The 21,875-nt window shown below is 51.4% G+C and overlaps 1 protein-coding gene across 3 annotated transcripts in view; it reads right to left on the reverse strand.

The window, feature by feature from the left end:
• ATP5F1C (ATP synthase F1 subunit gamma) overlaps positions 1-21,875 on the reverse strand; it is a 47,087-nt gene that overhangs the window by 12,602 nt on the left and 12,610 nt on the right. The window contains exons 7-9 of one of the 3 annotated variants that reach the window (XM_075345316.1): positions 3,374-3,529; positions 3,145-3,241; positions 2,483-2,515 (exon numbers count right to left, since the gene is read on the reverse strand). In XM_075345316.1, coding sequence (XP_075201431.1) covers positions 2,509-2,515; positions 3,145-3,241; positions 3,374-3,529 — 260 coding nt within the window. In that variant the 3' untranslated portion in view covers positions 2,483-2,508. Of the gene's footprint in view, positions 1-2,482; positions 2,516-3,140; positions 3,242-3,373; positions 3,530-21,875 lie in introns of those variants that run through there. The other 2 variants (XM_075345317.1, XM_075345318.1) reach the window with 2 other exon arrangements.

Raw genomic sequence — 21,875 nt, forward strand, 5'->3', positions numbered from 1 at the left:
CACTGAGGGTATATAGCCAAAAGCCAAACTACTCGGCCGAACAGAGAAAAAATTATATATATATATATATATATATACACACACACTTCGGCACTTTAGGGGGACCAGCACCGGGTGACCGGTGTGGCTTACCGACCGCCCAAAGCGGTGTGTGTCCACCAGATTCCCTGCCTTGGGTCTCCCAGAGCTGCAGGGCTCGTTCCTGAAATCCTCCACCGGCAGAATGTGTTGTAAAAATGGCTGCCGGAGCTCTCAGGGGAGGAGGGAGCCGTGGGCGGCGACTAGTAAAGTGCGGGAATCTGGTGCCCCACAGTGATCAGTGAGGGGGGGGAGGAAACCTAAAGTATGCTCCAGCCCTCACTGCCGACGTCAGGTCGACCGTCCCGCCCTTACCCCTGACTGGCAGGCCCGGGGGCGGGAGTTATGGTACTAGGCCGCATGAAGCCGGGGACTAAATTTAATACCGCGGCCGTCCCGGTCGTCACAAAACCAGCAGCAGCTGCAGCGTCTGTGAAACAAGCGCTCCATGCACCGTCCCCATGGGGACACAGAGTACCTTTAGATGCAGGGCCCTGTCCCTGATGATACAAAGTCTCCTGTCCGGCAGATTCCCACAGGGGCTGCGGAGGGAGCCCGGTCCCAGTGAATGGATGACCGGTTAGGATCCCACTTCTCCCAGAGCCTCTAAGGGATGGTGAAGGAAAACGGCATGTGGCTCCAGCCTCTGTACCCGCAATGGGTACCTCAACGTTAACAGCACCGCCGACTTAGTGGGGTGAGAAGGGAGCATGCCGGGAGCCCTGTGGGGGCCCTCTTTTCTTCCAACCGATAAAATCAGCAGCTGCTGCTGACTAAAATGGGAGCATGAGTGGATGTGTGCCTCCTTCCACACAAAGCATAAAAACTGAGGAGCCCGTGATGCACGGGAGGGTGTATAGGCAGAGGGGAGGGGTTACACTTTTTAAAGTGTAATACTTTGTGTGGCCTCCGGAGGCAGAAGCTATACACCCAATTGTCTGGGTCTCCCAATGGAGCGACAAAGAAATAAAAATGTTTCGGCTCTCGGAAGAAGGGGAGGAAAAAAAAACCAAAAAAAAAAAAACCACGGAAAAATCGCCCGGGGTGAAGGGGCTAAAAAGAGATGGTCTCCCCCCAAAGCAATAGCCAAACCACTTTCTTATACAAGGGTATGGATCCCTTTTTGGGCTATGCATCTTGTCTATATAGCTTGTCACAACCAGTGTAAAACAGTACGGCCTGGGCCCTGCTCTACCCAGACTATTTTGAGGTCTGCTGACAGGTAGGGTCCATCCTGATTGGGTATGCCTTGTCGTGGTGGGATGGCTTTTACACTTTTTTTTTTTTTTTTAATCAAAATAGTGTCATCTAAGTACCCTATGTTATTTACATATTTTATTACTATTAACTTACTACACTGCATTTGCTCATTTCATATTTATTCTAGGTTTTGTAGGGATTTAGCCTAAGAATCATAACTGCAATATTTCTGTTAAATGTTTGTCATAAAAATAAGAAAAAAACTTTTTTGTATGTAAACAAGGGGGTTTCGTGTAGCTGAGCTCACAAGGTTAGTGCCGGCTTCTTTCGGTAGTCCAGCTGAGTGGCGCAATAGCCAATCTTAAGGGCCAGCAGTGACACTGAGTGCAGAGTCAATGACGGTCATATCTTGATTAACAGCGCTGAACTCAAACGGTTCTGCAGCCGCACATGTAATATTATTGCCGAGTGCGGTCTGTGGCCACCCCTCAGAACAGTACTGGAGACCGGATCACTGAGCACAGCGTCAGACTTCAGGTAGGGCTTGCCTGAGCGATGTTAAATCGGGATATGACAATGCAGAAGAATAACGATACACTAAGGCTACTTTCACACATCCGGTTTTTGCTCTGCGGCACAATACGGCACTCTGCAGAAAAACCGCAAACGTTTTTTATTGCCGCCTGTTGCGTTTTTTTTTGCATAGACTTACATTAGTGCCGTATTGTGCCGCATGGGCTTGCGTTTGGTCCGGTTTTTGCCGCATGCGGCACATTTAGCCGATGCCGCGGCCGGATGGAACATTGCCTGCAACGTTTCTTTCCTCCGGCAAAAAAAAAAAAACGCATCGCGCCGCATCCGGCGCATTTTCAATGCATGCCTATGGACGCCGGATGCGGCGCGATGCGGAAAAAAAACGCATCCGGCCACCGCATGCGGTTTCTTCCACTGCGCATGCTCAGTAGCGTGCCGCAACCGGAAAAAACCGGACCGGCCGCATGTAAAAACGTATGCAAAGGATGCGGTGTTTTCGCCGCATCCGTTGCATAGGTTTCACAGCCGGATTGAGCCGCAGTGCTCAAACCGGATGTGTGAAAGTAGCCTAAGCTGATGACATGTCAAAAGGTGAACAGCTCCCGCTAATCCCCTGTACAACTAGGAAATTACCCAAATTGACTTTTATTACACGTTTTGAAGACATTACCTGACAACCGTTCATGCTTGTATTGTTCATCCCCTGGTAAAAGTGTTAGAAATAAAACAGGCAGGTTAAGGCACACCATGCAAAAGCCAAACACTGAGTTATACATGACAGGTTACGTCCCGTAGTTAGATCTACACAAGCTCTTTGTATTTGTAGGTTCTAGCCAAGGGTCACACGACCATAGATTCTCTCATCCGAGTTTGATTAGAGTATTGGCATAATGTGATCAGATTCTCTTGGAAGAGAGAATAGGAGCACGCAAAGATGAAAATGGAGACCAAAATTTCTCCATCTCCTCTGTTCTGCGAGTCCACGGAAGTCAGACTGCACTCAGATGATATCCGAGTGCAGTCCGCTGATTTCCACACACCCGTAGACTTGAATGGAATAGATCTAGTTAGATTAATATGGTGGTGTCAGTGAGCCATCACATGCAGACCACAGCATTCAGCCATAACAAATATACACACGGCACAAAAGTGAAAACTGCATATACTAACAGTGCACGTCTTATACTGTAGTCTAGTTGGTAGTCTACGTTAAAATGTCCCAATGATTATTCTCCAGATGGGAATAAAGTGTTCTGCTAACTAAGCTGCTTACAATCTTATGTTGTGCCAAACCAGACATCAGCCTTTGAGGAACGCACGCCATGTACTTACAGGGCAGCAGCACCAGAGATGATCTCAATCAGCTCCTTGGTGATGACGGCTTGACGGGTGCGGTTGAAAGTCAACGTCAGCTTGTCAATTATCTCGGCTATTGAAAAAGGGAAAAAAAATAAAATGTATTCAACTCCTTCAATTTTTGCACAGAAACAACGTATTAGAGGGGGAAAAACCACGAGCAGGTACGGTTCACCTCTAGGTTTTATCTTAGTCATTGACTTACAAGCATTCTTGCTGGCATTGTCCATAGCAGTCATCCTGGCGCTCTGCTCACTCGTGGTGGACTCCTTCAATGTCAGGTAGATGATATTAGCCAAGGTAAACTCCTGGTAATTCCTCAGCACATCTGCGTCCACGTCATCATACACCGTGATGCTCTCTGCAAGAAAAGACGAATTGCACATAGATATTTCAAATAAAGTCATGGTCACTCTTGCCCCCCGTCAGAGGAGCCAGGTTTCATTGTTTCTTGCTGGTAGTCATTCCCAGCAAATAAAAAGATTCATTTTGGGGGGGAATTTTATTTTCACAGTTCCACTTATGTACTTTTAACTACAATCTGTATTCTGCAAGTCAGGGCAATTAAAGCAATTTTACTTGTTTTATGTTTTACTTCTCACAAAAAAAGAGAATTTTGTTTACTTACCGTAAATTCTTTTTCTTATAGTTCCGACATGGGAGACCCAGACCATGGGTGTATAGCTACTGCCTCCGGAGGACACACAAAGTACTACACTCAAAACGTGTAGCTCCTCCCTCCGGGCTATATACACCCCCTGGATGACAATCTAACCAGTTCAGTGCAAAAGCTGAAGGAGGACATCCACCCATAAGTAGAGATAGAGTAAAACTCGGAAAAACCGGAACTCTGTCTACAACAACAGCCAGTGAAAACACACGGAACAAAAACTGCCAACAGGCAACAGGGAGGGTGCTGGGTCTCCCATGTCGGAACTATAAGAAAAAGAATTTACGGTAAGTAAACAAAATTCTCTTTTTCTTCATCGTTCCTTATGGGAGACCCAGACCATGGGACGTTCCAAAGCAGTCCATGGGTGGGAAATAAACCAAACTGAGAAGTAGGCAAAACCTAACTTCACAAATGGGCGACAGCCGCCTGAAGGATGCGTCTGCCCAAGCTCGCATCTGCAGAAGCATGAGCATGCACTTGGTAGTGCTTCGAAAAAGTGTGCAGACTGGACCAAGTGGCAGCCTGACAAACCTGCTGAGCCGTAGCCTGGTGCCTGAAAGCCCAGGAGGCGCCGACAGCTCTGGTCGAGTGAGCCTTAATCCCCGGCGGGGGAGGCACCTGAGAACACTGGTAGGCATCGGCGATAGCCGACCTAATCCAACGAGCTAGGGTCGGTTTAGAAGCAGAGAAACCCTTGCGCTGACCCGTGGTTAGCACAAAAAGTGAGGTGCACCGCCTAAAAACGGCGGTGCGTGACACATAGATTCGGAGCGCCCGCACCAAATCCAAGGTGTGCAACGCCTTCTCAAAGCGATGCACAGGGGCCGGACAAAGAGAGGGCAATGAAATGTCCTGGTTAAGGTGGAAAGAAGACACCACCTTAGGGAGAAAGTCCGGAGTCGGACGAAGAACCACCTTGTCTTGGTGAAACACCAAAAAGGGGGATTCCGAAGAGAGCGCAGCCAAATCAGAAACTCTCCTGAGAGAAGTTATGGCTACTAGAAAAACAACTTTCTGTGAAAGTCTAAACAAGGGAACCTCCCTAAGAGGCTCAAAGGGGGGTTTCTGTAAGGCCGTGAGGACCAGATTAAGGTCCCAGGGATCCAAAGGCCGCCGGTAAGGAGGAATGATGTGAGCTGCGCCCTGCATGAAGGTGCGCACCTGAGCCAGTCGGGCGATACGCCGCTGGAATAATACCGACAGAGCCGACACCTGTCCTTTGAGGGAATTGAGGGACAGTCCTAGCTGTAGACCAGACTGTAGAAAAGACAGGATGGTCGGCAAGGATAACGGCCAAGGAGCATGGTCGGAAGAGCGACACCAGGACAGGAAGATCCTCCAAGTCCTGTGATAAATCTTGGCCGAAGAAGACTTTCGAGCCTGAGTCATAGTGGAGATGACCTCAGAGGGAATTCAAGGACTCAAGAGCCACGCCGTCAATCTGAGAGCCGCAGAATTCTGGCGGAAAAACGGACCTTGAGAGAGAAGGTCTGGGCGGTCTGGGAGATGCCACGGTACCTCTACAGACAGGCGGAGCAGGTCTGGGTACCCAGCTCGCCTGGGCCAGTCCGGAGCAATGATTATGACCCGACGGCCCTCCATTCTGATCTTGCGCAGAACCCTGGGCAAGAGAGCTAGCGGGAGAAACACGCAAGCCAGACGGAACTGGGACCAATCCTGAACCAGCGCATCCGCTGTGAAGGCCTGAGGATCGTGGGAGCGAGCCACGTAAACCGGAACCTTGTTGTTGTGCCGGGATGCCATTAGATCCACTTCCGGAGTACCCCACTTGCGGCAGATTGACCTGAACACTGCCGGGTGTAGGGCCCACTCGCCGCTGTCCACGGTTTGACGGCTGAGATAATCGGCCTCCCAGTTTTCTACGCCTGAGATGTGGACTGCTGATATGGTGGACTTTGAGTCCTCCGTCCACTGGAGGATTCGTTGAACCTCCAACATCGCCAGGCGGCTGCGAGTTCCGCCCTGGTGATTGATGTAGGCAACCGCTGTCGCGTTGTCCGACTGGACTCGAATGTGCCTGCCCGCCAACAGGTGGTGAAAGGCTAGGAGAGCTAGAAACACAGCTCTGATCTCCAGCACATTGATCGGGAGGGCTGATTCGGACGGAGTCCAAGTGCCCTGTGCTCGGTGATGGAGAAAAACTGCTCCCCAACCGGAGAGGCTGGCATCTGTGGTGAGAATCACCCAGGACGGAGTCAGGAAGGAGCGTCCCTGTGACAGAGAGAGGGGCCGAAGCCACCACTGAAGAGAGCTCCTGGTCTGTGGCGACAGAGCCACTAGCTTGTGCAGGGAAGAGGTCCGCTTGTTCCAACAGCGGAGAATGTCCAACTGCAGGGGACGCAGATGGAACTGTGCAAATGGAACCGCTTCCATTGACGCCACCATCTGACCTAGCACCTGCATGAGGTGTCTGATGGAATGACGGCGGTGCCTCAGCAGAGAGCGCACCGCTAGCTGAAGGGACTGCTGTTTGACCAAGGGCAACTTCACAAGTGCCGGCAGAGTCTCGAATTTCATCCCTAGGTACAGAAGCCCCTGGGTCGGGGTCAGAGTGGACTGGGGCAGGTTGACAAGCCACCCGAACTGAACAAGCGTGGCGAGAGTGAGCGAGACACTCCGCTGGCAGTCTGCCCTGGATGAGGCCTTGACTAGAAGGTCGTCCAGGTAGGGGATTACTGCCAACCCCTGAAGATGCAGGACCGCAACCACTGCTGCCATAACCTTGGTGAAAACACGAGGGGCCGTGGCTAACCCGAAGGGGAGAGCCACGAATTGGAAATGTTCCTCTCCGATTGCAAAGCGGAGCCAACGCTGGTGTGAAACCACGATAGGCACGTGCAGATAGGCATCTCTGATGTCGATGGATGCCAGAAAATCTCCTTGGGTCATTGATGCAATGACCGATCTCAGAGACTCCATGCGAAAACGCCGCACCTGAACATGCTTGTTGAGAAGCTTGAGATCCAGGATGGGCCGGAAGGAACCGTCCTTCTTGGGGACTAGAAAGAGGTTGGAGTAGAAACCTCTGAACCGTTCCCGAGCGGGAACCGGAACAATAACACCGTTGGCCTGCAGGGATGCCACGGCCTGAGAGAAGGCGGCGGCTTTGGAGCAGGGGGGGGGGGGGGTGGACAGAAAAAATCTGTTTGGCGGGCTGGAAGAAAATTCTATCCTGTAACCGTGGGAGATTATATCCCGCACCCACTGATCGGAGACGTGATGAAACCACACGTCGCCAAAGCGGGAGAGCCTGCCACCGACCAAGGACGTTGCTGGCGCAGCCAGATAGTCAAGAGGGAGCTGCCTTAGTGGCAGCGGCTCCTCCGGACTTGTGAGGACGCGGCTTCGCGCGCCAGATGGGTTTACGATCCTTGGCTGCGGTAGTGGACGAGGCTGAGGGCTTAGAGGCTGACCAGTTAGAGGAACGAAAGGAACGAAACCTCGATTGGTTCCTGCCCTGGACAGGTCTGTTGGCTTTAGCTTGTGGCAAGGAAGTACTCTTCCCTCCAGTAGCTTCCTTAATTATTTCATCCAGTTGTTCACCAAACAGCCGGGACCCAGCTAAAGGGAGGCCCGCAAGGTACTTAGAAGAAGCGTCTGCTTTCCACTCTCGAAGCCACAAGATCCTGCGGATCGCGAGAGAGTTAGCGGAGGCCACCGCCGTGCGGTGAGAAGCCTCCAGAATGGCAGACATGGCGTAGGATGAAAAAGACGAAGCCTGAGAAGTTAAGGCCTCCATCTCAGGCAGAGAGTCCCTGGTGAAGCAATGTATCTCCGCCAGAGAGGCAGAAACTGCCTTAAGAGCCCACACTGCCGCAAAAGACGGGGAGAAGGAGGCTCCTGCCGCCTCATATACAGACTTGGCCAGAAGGTCAACCTGGCAGTCAGTGGGATCCTTAAGAGAGGTGCCATCGGCCACCGCTACGACTGTGCGGGCTGAGATTCTAGACACCGGAGGGTCTACCTTTGGGGACTGAGCCCATTCCTTCACCACATCTGGTGGAAAGGGAAAACGATCATCAGAACTACGCTTTGGAAAGCGTTTGTCAGGACAGGCCCTGGGTTTGGTGACAGTGGCCTGAAAACTGGAGTGGTTAAAAAACGTACTCCGAGCTTTCTTAGGTGAGGCAAACTGATGTATCTCCACCAGAGAGGCTTGTTCCTCTGACACTGGTGGAGTGAGGTTCAGAACGGAGTTAATGGACGCAATCAAGTCACTAACATCCGCATCATCCTCAGACAAGGCAATGGGGTACCTAGAGCTAGCGTCTGAACCCACAGTAAAAGTATCCTCCTCGCCCTGCACCTCGGCCCGTGAATCAGAGCCGTGGGACGAGGAAGGAGAAGGGTCCCTACGTCTCCAATTAGGAGGACGGGGTCCTAGAACATGCTCTGAGGGCTCTGCAGAGCTCGGAGCAGCAGAGGCGCCCTGAGAAGGAGGCTGATGCATGGTCAGCAGTGTCCGGGACAGTTGTCCCATAGAGTCGGCAAAAGACTGGGAAATAGCTCTGGAAAAAGATGCTACCCAAGCCGGGGGATCAGTCACCGGGGCTGGAGCGGCCGGAGGAACCCCTGAGGAGGCTCCAGGCTGAGGGACCACCATGTTAGAGCAGGCATCACAATGTGGGTATGTGCTTGGCTCTTGCAGAATGAGCTTACATGCAGTGCATATAGCGTACAGCTTTGCAGCCTTGCTCCTAGTGACAGACATGCTGCTGAGGTGGAGGCTCTGCAGCAAGAATACACTCCTGTAGAATGCCCTGAGAGTGTATAATAAAAAGCCCACAACCAGAGGTTGTGGCTTACCAGACCGCTCTCTGTGTGCCCTCCGGATTCCACAGCTCAGACCCCCAGTGAAGCGTCAGCCTTCCCAAAAGTAGCAGCTGCAGCATCCAGCGCCGATCAGTGTAAGAACGCTGAGAAAATGGCGCTGGAAGGAGGAGGGGGGCGGGGAGAAGCCCAAGAGCGGGAAACCGGAGGGCCAAGGAGAGATACAGGGGAGGGAACATCTCCACAGAGAGGAGTGTCCTCCCCTCTGCTGGCCGGCCGGTGGGCGGCGCCACGCTATGCATCTGCATGAATGACATGCAGGGAAGCCGAAACCGAAACTAGGCCCAAACTGAAGCCGGGGCCTTGATTTTAACATGCGGCCGACGAGCAGGCACCCCCGGCGCGGTTCTCTGGAAAAACACCGAGAACCGGCCGGAATTACAGTAAAAGACAAAAAACATACTCTCCCCTCAATAAAAGTACCCGGGACCCCTGAAAAACGTCTCAATACTTGGCTTTTGAGACGCAGGGCCATGTCCCTGAGGGAAGGTCAAACGCTCCGTTCAGCAGGAACCTGACAGGGCTGCGGATGGAGACCGGTCTCCTGCACAGCAGAGAGGACCGAGACGGCTCCCACTTCAAACCAGAGCCTGAAAAGGATGTTGAAGGAGCGCGGCATGTGAAGGCTCCAGCCTTGCAAAGTCAACCTTAACAGCACCGCCGACACAGTGGGGTGTGAAGGGACATGCCGGGAGTCCAGATTGGACCCGCTTTTCTTCCATATCTTTAAAAACAAAATCTTAAAAATGAAAAATCAGAGAATGCATGTGTGTGTGTGACCTCCTGAAACACAAAGCATTGAACTGGTTAGATTGTCATCCAGGGGGTGTATATAGCCCGGAGGGAGGAGCTACACGTTTTGAGTGTAGTACTTTGTGTGTCCTCTGGAGGCAGTAGCTATACACCCATGGTCTGGGTCTCCCATAAGGAACGATGAAGAAAGAAAAGTCATTAATTTTTTTTTTCATTGACTGCAGGATTATTTTTTTTTTTTAATAGGCAAGATCTATGAATATATGTTTTTTAAACTTTGTTTTTGTTTTATCCCACTATGCCCCTGTGATGATAAAATAAGTACTTAAAGGGGTTGTTGGGTACTTTATTCCTTAGGTGGGAGGTGCAACACGCGGCATAACTGGCAAGCAGCTGTTTTAGGAGCCGGCAGAGGACAGAAGTGATCAGTTGCGGAGCAGACCTACACAGCGGTGTCCACTGCATAATGGTTGCATGGGGGGACAGCAGATCCACCCAAATTCAAATGAATAAGCATGAATGTGCAATTCCTGGCCATGGCCAATGTGTAGGTTTGGTCCACACCTAACTGCAACGAGCCATTGCCGGTAATGAGACAAGCTGCTTGACAGAGGTGCCGAGTGTCAAACACCCACTGATCTAATCGTGCTGACCAATCCTTAACATAGACCATCAATATAAAAGTACTGGACAGCTCTTTTAAATGACAATACCTTGTATAGCCCTTGACTGTAATGAAAACCTATAGACAACCTGCATTGGGATGGGTGGAACACAGATAGTTGACAGAGTGCCTGTTAGGGTAAGTTCACACAGTGCGTTTTTCGCGGCGTTTTTGCGCCATTTTCGGGTGCGTTTTTGCTCAGAAAACTGCATTACTCTGCTTCCCCAGCAAAGTCTATGAGTTTTCATTTTTGCTGTCTGCACACAGCGTTTTTTTTCAGCTGCGTTTTTGTGCTGCCACAAAAACACAGCATGTCAATTATTCCCGCGTTTTTCACTTCGCTTTTCATCCATTGAGTGCAATGGGATGTTGAAAGACGCAATGAGAAACGCAAATAGGTGCGTTTTGGTGTGTTTCCAAGACCAATAACGCAGCTATAAACGCAGGAGGTGGGTAGTAAAGTGACATGTACAGGAAGAGGATTCCTTCTGTCAGTAAACACAGAAGCGTGAATCCTCCCGGTACCGTCACCGCCGCTTCCACCTCCAGTCCTGTGCATGTCAGCTGCCGTGCGGTGTCATGTACGGGCAGGAGGTGGAAGCGGCTGCGAAAACAAAAGTAAACAGTAGAAAAAAAAAAAATGTTATATTCACCTGTCTGCAGTCTCCCCGGGTACGTATGCCTGCATGATGCAGGACCTGGCGATGGATCACCTGATGCAGTCACCTGACGTATCAGCTGATCGTAAGTCTCGGGGTGACGCCAGCGGCCGGCCGGTTTAACCTATCAGCGGATGCGTCAGGAGACTTCATCCCTGATTACCGGCAGCTCCTGCAGCAATCGGACGGGATCAGACTCTCTCCAGGAGCTGCCGGTAATCAGCACATAAGTATTTTTTTTTTTGCACCGATGCATCATCTGATTGTATAAACGGCTTTTATACAATCAGCTGATGTGTGATGTGATTCACGTCCTTGATCCTGACATCATCTGATCGGTTTGCTGGAAGGCAAAGCGATCAGATGATATTGGGTCTGGATTGGACGGCGCGGGACCCTTGACCCAGGATTACTGCGGAGGGGGGGGGGGGTTCTTTATTTCAATAAAGATGGAGGCACTAATTGTGTTGTGTTTTATTTCTAATAAAAATATTTTTCTGTGTGTTGTGGTTTTTTTTATCATTACTAGAAATTCATGGTGGCCATGTCTAATATTGGCGTGACACCATGAATTTCGGGCTTAGGGCCAGCTGATAATATACAGTTAGCCCTAACCCCATTACTACCCAGCGAGCCACCCGGCACCAGGGCAGCTGAAAGAGTTGGATACAGCGCCAGAAGATGGCGCTTCTATGAAAGCGCCATTTTCTGGGGTGGCTGCGGACTGCAATTCGCAGCGGGGGTGCCCCGAAAGCATGGGCACCCTGCACTGTGGATTCCAATCCCCAGCTGCCTAGTTGTACCCGGCTGGACACAAAAATTAGGCAGAGCTCACGTCATTTTTTTTTTTTTAATTAATTCATGAAATAATTACAAAAAAAAAAAAAAAAAGGGCTTCTCTATATTTTTGGTTCCCAGCCGGGTACAAATAGGCAGCTGGGGGTTGGGGGCAGCCCGTACCTGCCTGCTGTACCCGGCTAGCATACAAAAATATGGCGAAGCCCACGTCATTTTTTTTGTTTGGGGGAGCCAAGAAATCCTGCATACAGTCCTGGAAGGAGGGTGCTGAGCCTTGTAGTTCGACAGCTGCTGTCTGCTCTCCTGCATACACTAGTGGAGAATGAAGAACATATTGAAGAAGGAAATTACATCAGACCTTTTTTTTTGTTCACTGATAAAAAAACGCATAAAGACGCAGTGAGCAAAAACGCAGCAAAACGCAGCAAAAACGTGTGCGTTTATTGCCGTGTTTTTTTTGCCGCGGGTGCATTTGTGCGTTTTTTGCCGCAAAAACGCAGAAAAACGCAGCGTCAAAAAAACACTGTGTGAACCTAGCCTTACCCTTTGCTAACCACTTAGAATCCCCAGTTGCTCTTGTCTGATAACATCAAAGGGGTTAAACTACAGGGATCAGATGTCATAGCCAGTTACAGGCATGTTTATCTATAACAGAAAAGGAACCTGAAGACCCAACTCTTCCGACGACCCTACAGCCTGCAGTAACCCTCAGACCAGTAGAGCACTGCACAATCAGCTCTACCCTCACCTACTGTATCCTCACCCATCCCTTGTAGACTGTGAGCCCTCGCAGGCAGGTCCTCTATCCTCCTGTACCAGCCCATACCTTGTATGGTTTATGATTATTGCACTTGTCCTTACTATGTATACCCCTTCACATGTAAAGCACCATAGAATAAATGGCGCTATAATAATAGATAACACAACATGTCAGATCAGTTACTGAAATACCATGTTATCCCTTATTTGTAATTCCTATAAAAACAAAGCTCTGGGTCTTTCATTTTCATGCCAACAGTCTTACGAAAGCTTTTATTTTTCTTTTTACAGAACTAATTTTGGTTTAGAATGACTATTCCCATTTTTTCATTACATGGTAAAAAGTAAAAAATTCCACGGACAATGTGTAAAGGAAAAAAGAAAAGCAATTGCTCTATTTTTAGATTTTTCAGGTTCATTTTCCAGAGAAATTAAAATTATACGTCAACTCTTCTACAGGTCAGTACAATTATCTTGATACTAAGTTTATATAGATTTAGGCTTTACTACTTTTATAAAAAAAAAGAAGGGAATTTTGTTACTTACCGTAAATTCCTTTTCTTCTAGCTCCAATTGGGAGACCCAGACGATTGGGTGTATAGCTACTGCCTCCGGAGGCCACACAAAGCATTACACTAAAAAGTGTAAGGCCCCTCCCCTTCTGGCTATACACCCCCCGTGGGATCACGGGCTGCTCAGTTTTAGTGCTAAAGCAAGAAGGAGGAAAGCCAATAACTGGTTTAAACAAATTCAATCCGAAGTAACATCGGAGAACTGAAACCGTTCAACATGAACAACATGTGTACCCGAAAAAACCAAAAATCCCGAAGGAAACAGGGCGGGTGCTGGGTCTCCCAATTGGAGCTAGAAGAAAAGGAATTTACGGTAAGTAACAAAATTCCCTTCTTCTTCGGCGCTCCATTGGGAGACCCAGACGATTGGGACGTCCAAAAGCAGTCCCTGGGTGGGTAAATTAATACCTCAAGTTAGAGCTGCAAAACAGCCCTCCCTTACGAGGAGGCAACCGCCGCCTGCAGGACTCTTCTACCTAGGCTGGCGTCCGCCGAAGCGTAGGTATGCACCTGATAATGTTTGGTGAAAGTGTGCAGACTCGACCAGGTAGCTGCCTGGCACACCTGTTGAGCCGTAGCCTGGTGTCGTAATGCCCAGGACGCACCCACGGCTCTGGTAGAATGGGCCTTCAGCCCTGATGGAACCGGAAGCCCAGCAGAACGGTAGGCTTCAAGAATTGGTTCCTTGATCCATCGAGCCAGGGTGGATTTGGAAGCCTGCGATCCTTTGCGCTTACCAGCGACAAGGACAAAGAGTGCATCCGAGCGGCGCAGGGGCGCCGTGCGGGAAATGTAGATTCTGAGTGCTCTCACGAGATCCAACAAATGCAAATCCTTTTCATACCGATGAACTGGATGAGGACAAAAGGAAGGTAAGGAGATATCCTGACTGAGATGAAAAGAGGATACCACCTTAGGGAGAAACTCCTGAATCGGGCGCAGCACTACCTTGTCCTGGTGAAAAACCAGGAAGGGAGCTTTAGATGACAGCGCTGCCAGCTCGGATACCCTCCGAAGAGACGTGACCGCTACCAGAAAGGCCACTTTCTGTGAGAGTCGAGAAAGTGAAACATCCTTCAGAGGCTCGAAGGGCGGCTTCTGGAGAGCAACTAGTACCCTGTTCAGATCCCATGGATCTAACGGCCGTTTGTACGGAGGGACGATGTGACAAACCCCCTGCAGGAACGTGCGTACCTGAGGAAGTCGTGCTAGACGCTTTTGAAAAAATACCGATAGCGCTGAGACTTGCCCTTTAAGGGAGCCGAGCGATAAGCCTTTTTCCAAACCAGATTGCAGGAAGGAAAGAAAAGTAGGCAATGCAAATGGCCAGGGGGACACTCCCTGTGCCGAGCACCAGGATAAGAAAATCTTCCACGTTCTGTGGTAGATCTTAGCAGACGTGGGCTTCCTAGCCTGTCTCATGGTGGCCACGACCTCTTGAGATAATCCTGAAGATGCTAGTATCCAGGACTCAATGGCCACACAGTCAGGTTCAGGGCCGTAGAATTCAGATGGAAAAACGGCCCTTGTGACAGTAAGTCTGGCCGGTCTGGTAGCGCCCACGGTTGGCCGACCGTGAGATGCCACAGATCCGGATACCACGACCTCCTCGGCCAGTCTGGGGCGACGAGCAAGACGCGGCGGCAATCGGACCTGATCTTGCGTAGCACTCTGGGCAAGAGTGCCAGAGGGGGAAACACATAGGGCAGCTGGAACTGCGACCAATCTTGCACTAAGACGTCTGCCGCCAGAGCTCTGTGATCGCGAGACCGTGCCATGAAAGTTGGGACCTTGTTGTTGTGCCGGGACGCCATTAGGTCGACGTCCGGCCTTCCCCAGCGGCAACAGATTTCCTGAAACACGTCCGGGTGAAGGGACCATTCCCCTGCGTCCATACCCTGGCGACTGAGGAAGTCTGCTTCCCAGTTTTCTACGCCGGGGATGTGAACTGCGGATATGGTGGAGGCCGTGGCTTCCACCCACATCAGAATCCGCCGGACTTCCTGGAAGGCTTGCCGACTGCGTGTCCCGCCTTGGTGGTTGATGTATGCCACCGCTGTGGAGTTGTCCGACTGAATTCGGATCTGCTTTCCTTCCAGCCACTGCTGGAAGGCTTGTAGGGCAAGATACACTGCCCTGATTTCCAGAACATTGATCTGAAGGGTGGACTCCTGCTGAGTCCACGTACCCTGAGCCCTGTGGTGGAGAAAAACTGCTCCCCACCCTGACAGACTCGCGTCTGTCGTGACCACCGCCCAGGATGGGGGTAGGAAGGACCTTCCTTGTGATAATGAGGTGGGAAGAAGCCACCATTGAAGAGAGTCCTTGGCCGTCTGGGAAAGGTAGACTTTCCTGTCTAAGGACGTCGACTTCCCGTCCCATTGGCGGAGAATGTCCCATTGAAGTGGGCGCAGATGAAACTGCGCAAACGGGACTGCCTCCATTGCTGCCACCATCTTCCCCAGGAAGTGCATGAGGTGTCTTAAGGGGTGCGACTGGCCTTGAAGGAGAGAGTGCACCCCTGTCTGTAGTGAACGCTGCTTGTCCATCGGAAGCTTCACTATCGCTGAGAGAGTATGAAACTCCATGCCAAGATATGTTAGTGATTGGGTCGGTGACAGATTTGACTTTGAAAAGTTGATGATCCACCCGAAAGTCTGGAGAGTCTCCAGCGCAACGTTCAGGCTGTGTTGGCATGCCTCTTGAGAGGGTGCCTTGACAAGTAGATCGTCCAAGTAAGGGATCACTGAGTGTCCCTGAGAGTGCAAGACTGCTACCACTGCTGCCATGACCTTGGTGAAAACCCGTGGGGCTGTCGCCAGACCAAATGGCAGGGCTACGAACTGAAGGTGTTCGTCTCCTATAACGAAGCGTAGAAAACGCTGGTGCTCTGGAGCAATCGGCACGTGGAGATAAGCATCTTTGATGTCTATTGATGCTAGGAAATCTCCTTGAGACATCGAGGCAATGACGGAGCGGAGAGATTCCATCCGGAACCGCCTGGTTTTCACGTGCTTGTTGAGCAGTTTTAGGTCCAGAACAGGACGGAAAGAGCCGTCCTTTTTTGGCACCACAAACAGATTGGAGTAAAAACCTTGACCTCGTTCCTGAAGAGGAACAGGGATCACCACTCCTTCTGCCCTTAGAGAGCACACCGCCTGCAGAAGAGCATCGGCTCGGTCGGGATGTGGGGAAGTTCTGAAGAACCGAGGCGGAGGACGAGAACTGAACTCTATCCGGTACCCGTGAGACAAAATGTCTGTTACCCACCGGTCCTTGACCTGTGGCAGCCAAATGTCGAAAAAGCGGGAGAGCCTGCCACCGACCGAGGATGCGGAGAGAGGAGGCCGAAAGTCATGAGGCAGCCGGCTTGGAAGCGGTTCCTCCAGCTGCTTTCTTTGGGCGTGAGTGAGCCCGCCAGGAATCTGAGCTCCTCTGCTCCTTCTGAGTCCTTTTGGACGAGGAGAATTGGGCCCTGCCCGAACCTCGAAAGGACCGAAACCTCGACTGTCCCCTCCACTGTTGAGGTTTGCTTGATCTGGGCTGGGGTAAGGAAGAGTCCTTACCCTTGGACTGTTTAATGATTTCAGCCAATTGCTCACCAAACAGTCTGTCTTGAGATAATGGCAAACTGGTTAAGCATTTTTTGGAAGCAGAATCTGCTTTCCATTCCTTTAACCATAAGGCTCTGCGTAAAACCACAGAGTTGGCGGACGCCATTGACGTACGGCTGGTAGAGTCCAAGACCGCATTGATAGCGTAAGTCGCAAACGCAGACATTGCGAGGTCAAGGACGCCACTTGCGGCACTGATGGACGTATGACAGAGTCCACCTGCGCCAGACCAGCTGAAATAGCTTGGAGTGCCCACACGGCTGCGAATGCTGGAGCAAACGACGCGCCGATAGCTTCATAGACAGATTTCAACCAAAGGTCCATCTGTCTGTCATTGGCATCTTTAAGTGAAGCCCCATCTTCCACTGCAACTATGGATCTAGCCGCAAGCCTGGAGATTGGGGGGTCCACCTTTGGACACTGGGTCCAGCGTTTGACCACGTCAGGGGGAAAAGGATAACGTGTATCCTTAGGACGTTTGGAGAAACGCTTATCTGGATAAGCATGGTGTTTCTGGACTGCTTCTCTGAAGTCAGAGTGGTCCAGAAAAGTACTCAATTTACGCTTGGGATACCTGAAATGGAATTTCTCCTGCTGTGCTGCTGCCTCCTCCGCTGGAGGAGAAATATCCAGCAGCCTATTGATGGCCACTATAAGATCATTCACCATGGCGTCACCATCAGGGGTATCCAGGTTGAGAGCGGTCTCAGGATTAGACTCCTGATCACCTAGCTCTGTCTCATCATACAGAGAATCCTCTCGCTGAGACCCTGACCAGCGTGATGACGCCGAGGGTCTCTCCCAGCGAGCTCGCTTAGGCTGCCTGGGACTGTCGTCCGAGTCAGAGCCTTCAGCCTGTGATGCCTGGGACCCCCTTGGAGCACGGATTAGTTCCAACTGAGGGGGACCGGGGAACATTGAATCAACAGTGCCCATGGTCTGAGTGACCGGCCTGGGCTGCAAAGTTTCTAGAATTTTTGTCATAGTCACAGACATCTTATCAGCAAAAACTGCAAACTCTGTCCCCGTCACCGGGGCAGGGTTCACAGGCGTCTCTGCCTGGGCCACTACTAGCATAGACTCCGGCTGACGAAGTGGCACAGGGACCGAACATTGCACACAATGGGGGTCAGTGGAACCTGCCGGTAGATCAGCCCCACATGCGGTACAGGCAGCATATAAAGCCTGTGCCTTGGCACCCTTGCTTTTTGCGGATGACATGCTGTTGTCTCCTCAGAGCAATATAGGGGTATAAGCCAAGAAGCGACCGTACAGTGCAATATATAGGTACAGACAAAAGTGCACAAAACAACACTGTGGCACTAGTGGGGTCAGCACCTAGGTGCTGCTTACCGCCCGCTTAACAGCGGGTGTGTGGTCGCCAGAATCCCCTGTCTGGGTCTCCCAGGGCTATGTCCGTTCTCCAGCTCAGACTGCGTGCAGGAATGGCTGCCGGCGTCCTGTGAAGAGGGGCGGGCCGTGGGCGTGCTGCAGACAAAGAGCGGGAAACTGGCGTCCCACTGTGCCCAGTGAGAGGCCTGGAGTATGTAAATAAGACTCCAGCCCTCGGCGCTGACTATTGTACAGCGTCTCTCCCCTTCCCTGACTGACAGGGCTGGGGGCGGGAACGAAACGTAACTAGGCCGCAGAAGCCGGGGACTAGATTTATAAGCGCTGCCGTCGTAAAAGCACGGTCGGCGCGAAGTCCCCGGCGCACCACAAGTCTCAGCCGCGCCGCAGTCTCCGGGGGCGGCCGGCGCGGTAGTTCCCCACACATAAACTCACTCAGCTAAGCTGCAGTGAGTATAACCCAAGCGCGCAGCGCTACTGTCCCCGGCGCACTAGAACACCCAGCAACGCTGGAGTGTGTCTGTGCCTGTCTGTACGGGGACACAGAGTACCTGAATGTTGCAGGGCCTTGTCCCTGACAGTACCCAGCTCCGTATCCAGCAGGATCTCCGGGTCTGTGGATGGAGCCCGGCCTCAGAGCCTGGAGGCCGGTAAGATCCCACTTCACCAGAGCCCTCAGGGGGATGGGGAAGGAAAACAGCATGTGGGCTCCAGCCTCCGTACCCGCAATGGGTACCTCAACCTTAACAAACACCGCCAACAAGAGTGGGGTGAGAAGGGAGCATGCTGGGGGCCCTTTAGCATGGGCCCTCTTTTCTTCCATCCGATATAGTCAGCAGCTACTGCTGACTAAACAGTGGAGCTATGCGTGGATGTCTGACCTCCTTCGCACAAAGCTTGAAAACTGAGCAGCCCGTGATCCCACGGGGGGTGTATAGCCAGAAGGGGAGGGGCCTTACACTTTTTAGTGTAATGCTTTGTGTGGCCTCCGGAGGCAGTAGCTATACACCCAATCGTCTGGGTCTCCCAATGGAGCGCCGAAGAAAAAAGTAATTTAGCCATTTCTATATTTGGGACAAATATTAGCTTGAACAGTTCCCAATGCAGCAATGCTAGATACTTTTTGTATTACGTTCCAGGAAAAGAAGCGGAGATGTTACTTGAACTTTTAGACTTTTTGCATTTTTTATTAAAGGGAACCTGTCACCAGTTTAGTCCCTATAAGCTGCAGCAACCAACAGTAAAGCTCTTACATACAGTACTCTAGAATGAAGGGAATTTTGTTTACTTACCGTAAATTCCTTTTCTTCTAGCTCCAATTGGGAGACCCAGACAATTGGGTGTATAGCTACTGCCTCCGGAGGCCACACAAAGTATTACACTAAAAAGTGTAACCCCTCCCCTCTGCTATACACCCTCCCGTGCATCACGGGCTCCTCAGTTTTGGTGCAAAAGCAGGAAGGAGGAAACATAAATTGGTCTAAGGTAAATTCAATCCGAAGGATGTTCGGAGAACTGAAACCATGACCAAGAACAGTTCAATCTGAACAACATGTGTACACAAGAGAACAAACAGCCCGAAGGGAACAGGGGCGGGTGCTGGGTCTCCCAATTGGAGCTAGAAGAAAAGGAATTTACGGTAAGTAAACAAAATTCCCTTCTTCTTTGTCGCTCCATTGGGAGACCCAGACAATTGGGACGTCCAAAAGCAGTCCCTGGGTGGGTAAAAGAATACCTCGGTAAAAGAGCCGTAAAACGGCTCCTTCCTACAGGTGGGCAACCGCCGCCTGAAGGACTCGCCTACCTAAGCTGGCATCTGCCGAGCGTAGGTATGCACTAGATAGTGCTCCGTGAAGCGTGCAGACTCAACCAGGTAGTCGCCTGACACACCTGCTGAGCCGTAGCCTGGTGCAGCAACTGCCAGGACGCACCCACGGCTCTGGGAGAATGGGCCTTCAGCCTTGAAGGAACCAGAAACCCAGCAGAACGGTAGGCTTCAAGAATTGGTTCCTTGATCCACCGAGCCAAGTTGACTTGGGAGCTTGCGACCCTTTACTCTGGCCAGCGACAAGGACAAGAGCGCATCCGAGCGGCGCAGGAGCGCCGTACGAGAAATGTAGAGTCTGAGTGCTCTCACCAGACCTAACAAGTGCAAATCCTTTTCACGTTAGTGAACCGGATGAGAACAAAAGGAAGGTAAGAAGGTATCCTGATTGAGATGAACAGAGGATACCACCTTCGGGAGAGATTCCAGAACCGAGCGCAGAACCAGCTTGTCCTGGTGAAACACCAGGAAGGGGAACTTGCATGACAGCGCTGCCATGTCAGACACTCTGCGGAGTGACGTGACTGCACTAGGAAGACCACCTTCTGCGAAAGGCGTGAAAGATAATATCCCTCAGTGGCTCAAAGGGTGGTTTCTGATCCCAGGGTTCTAGCCGACGCTTGTAAGGAGGGACTATGTGGCAAACCCCCTGCAGGAACGTGCGTACCTGAGGGAGTTTGGCTAGACGCTTTTGAAAAAAAAAAAAACAAAAAAAAAAAAACACAGAAAGCGCCGAAACTTGTCCCTTAAGGGAACCGAGAGACAACCCCCTTTTCCATTCCAGATTGAAGGAAGGACAGAAAGTGGGCAAGGCGAATGGCCAGAGAGTAAAACTCTGATCAGAGCACCAGGATAAGAAGATCTTCCACGTCCTGTGGTAGATCTTGGCGGACGTTGGTTTCCTGGCCTGTCTCATAGTGGCAATGACCTCTTGAGATAACCCTGAAGACGCTAGGATCCGGGACACAATGGCCACGCAGTCAGGTTGAGGGCCGCCGAAATCAGATGGAAAAAACTGCCCTTGAGACAGCAAGTCTGGCCGGTCTAGTAGTGTCCACGGTTGTCTACCGTGAGATGCCACAGATCCGGGTACCACGACCTCCTCGGCCAGTCTGGAGCGACGAGGATGGCGCGGTGGCTGTCGGATCTGATCCTGCGTAACTCTGGGCAGCGGTGCCAGAGGAGGAATACGCGAGGCAGGGAAACTGCGATCAATCCTGCACTAATGCGTCTGCCGCCAGAGCTCTGTGATCTTGAGAACGTGCCATGAATGCCGTGACTTTGTTGTTGTGCCGGGACGCCAATATGTCGACGTCCGGCTTCCCCCGGCGGCAACAAATCTCTTGAAAAACGTCCGGTCGAAGAGACCATTCCCCTGCGTCCATGCCCTGGCGACTGAGAAATTCTGCTTCCCAGTTTTCTACGCTCGGGATGTGAACTGCGGAGATGGTGGAGGCTGTGGATTCCACCCACAGCAGAATCCGCCGGACCTGCTGGAAAGCTTGCCGACTGCTTGTGCCGCCTTGGTGGTCGATGTATGCCACCGCCTTGGCGTTGTCCGACTGAATTCGGATCTGCCTGCCTTCCAGCCATGGCTGGAACGCCTTTAGGGCTAGAACACTGCCCTAATCTCCAGAACATTGATCTGGGGGGAAGACTCTGCTGAGTCCATGTACCCTGAGCCCTGTGGCGGAGGAAGACTCCCTGACAGACTCGCGTCCGCCGTGACCACAGGCCAGGATGTGGGCAGGAAGGACTTTTTCCTTTGACCAGAGTGGGAAGAAGCCACCACTGAAGGGAGGCCATGGCTGCCCGAGAAGGAGCAACGTCCTTGTCGAGGGACGTCGATTTGCTGTCCCATTTGCGGAAAAAGTCCCATTAAAGTGGGCGCAGATGAATCAGCGCAAACGGAGCTGCCTATTGCTGCCACCAACTTCTCTAGGAAGTGCATGAGGCGCCTCAAAGGGTGTGACTAGGCTCGAAGGAACGATTGCCCCCCTGTCTGTAGTGAACGCTGTTTGTCCAGCGGAAGCTTCACTATCGCTGAGAGAGTATGGAACTCCATGCCGAGATATGTCAGTGATTGGGCCGGTGTCAATTTTGACTTTAGGAAAAATTGATGAACCACCCGAATCTCTGGAGGGTCTCTAGAGCCATGTTCAGGCTGTGCTGGCATGCCACCCGAGAGG

Source organism: Anomaloglossus baeobatrachus, chromosome 4 (assembly GCF_048569485.1).
Source record: "Anomaloglossus baeobatrachus isolate aAnoBae1 chromosome 4, aAnoBae1.hap1, whole genome shotgun sequence".
Classification (NCBI taxonomy): Eukaryota; Metazoa; Chordata; class Amphibia; order Anura; family Aromobatidae; genus Anomaloglossus; species Anomaloglossus baeobatrachus.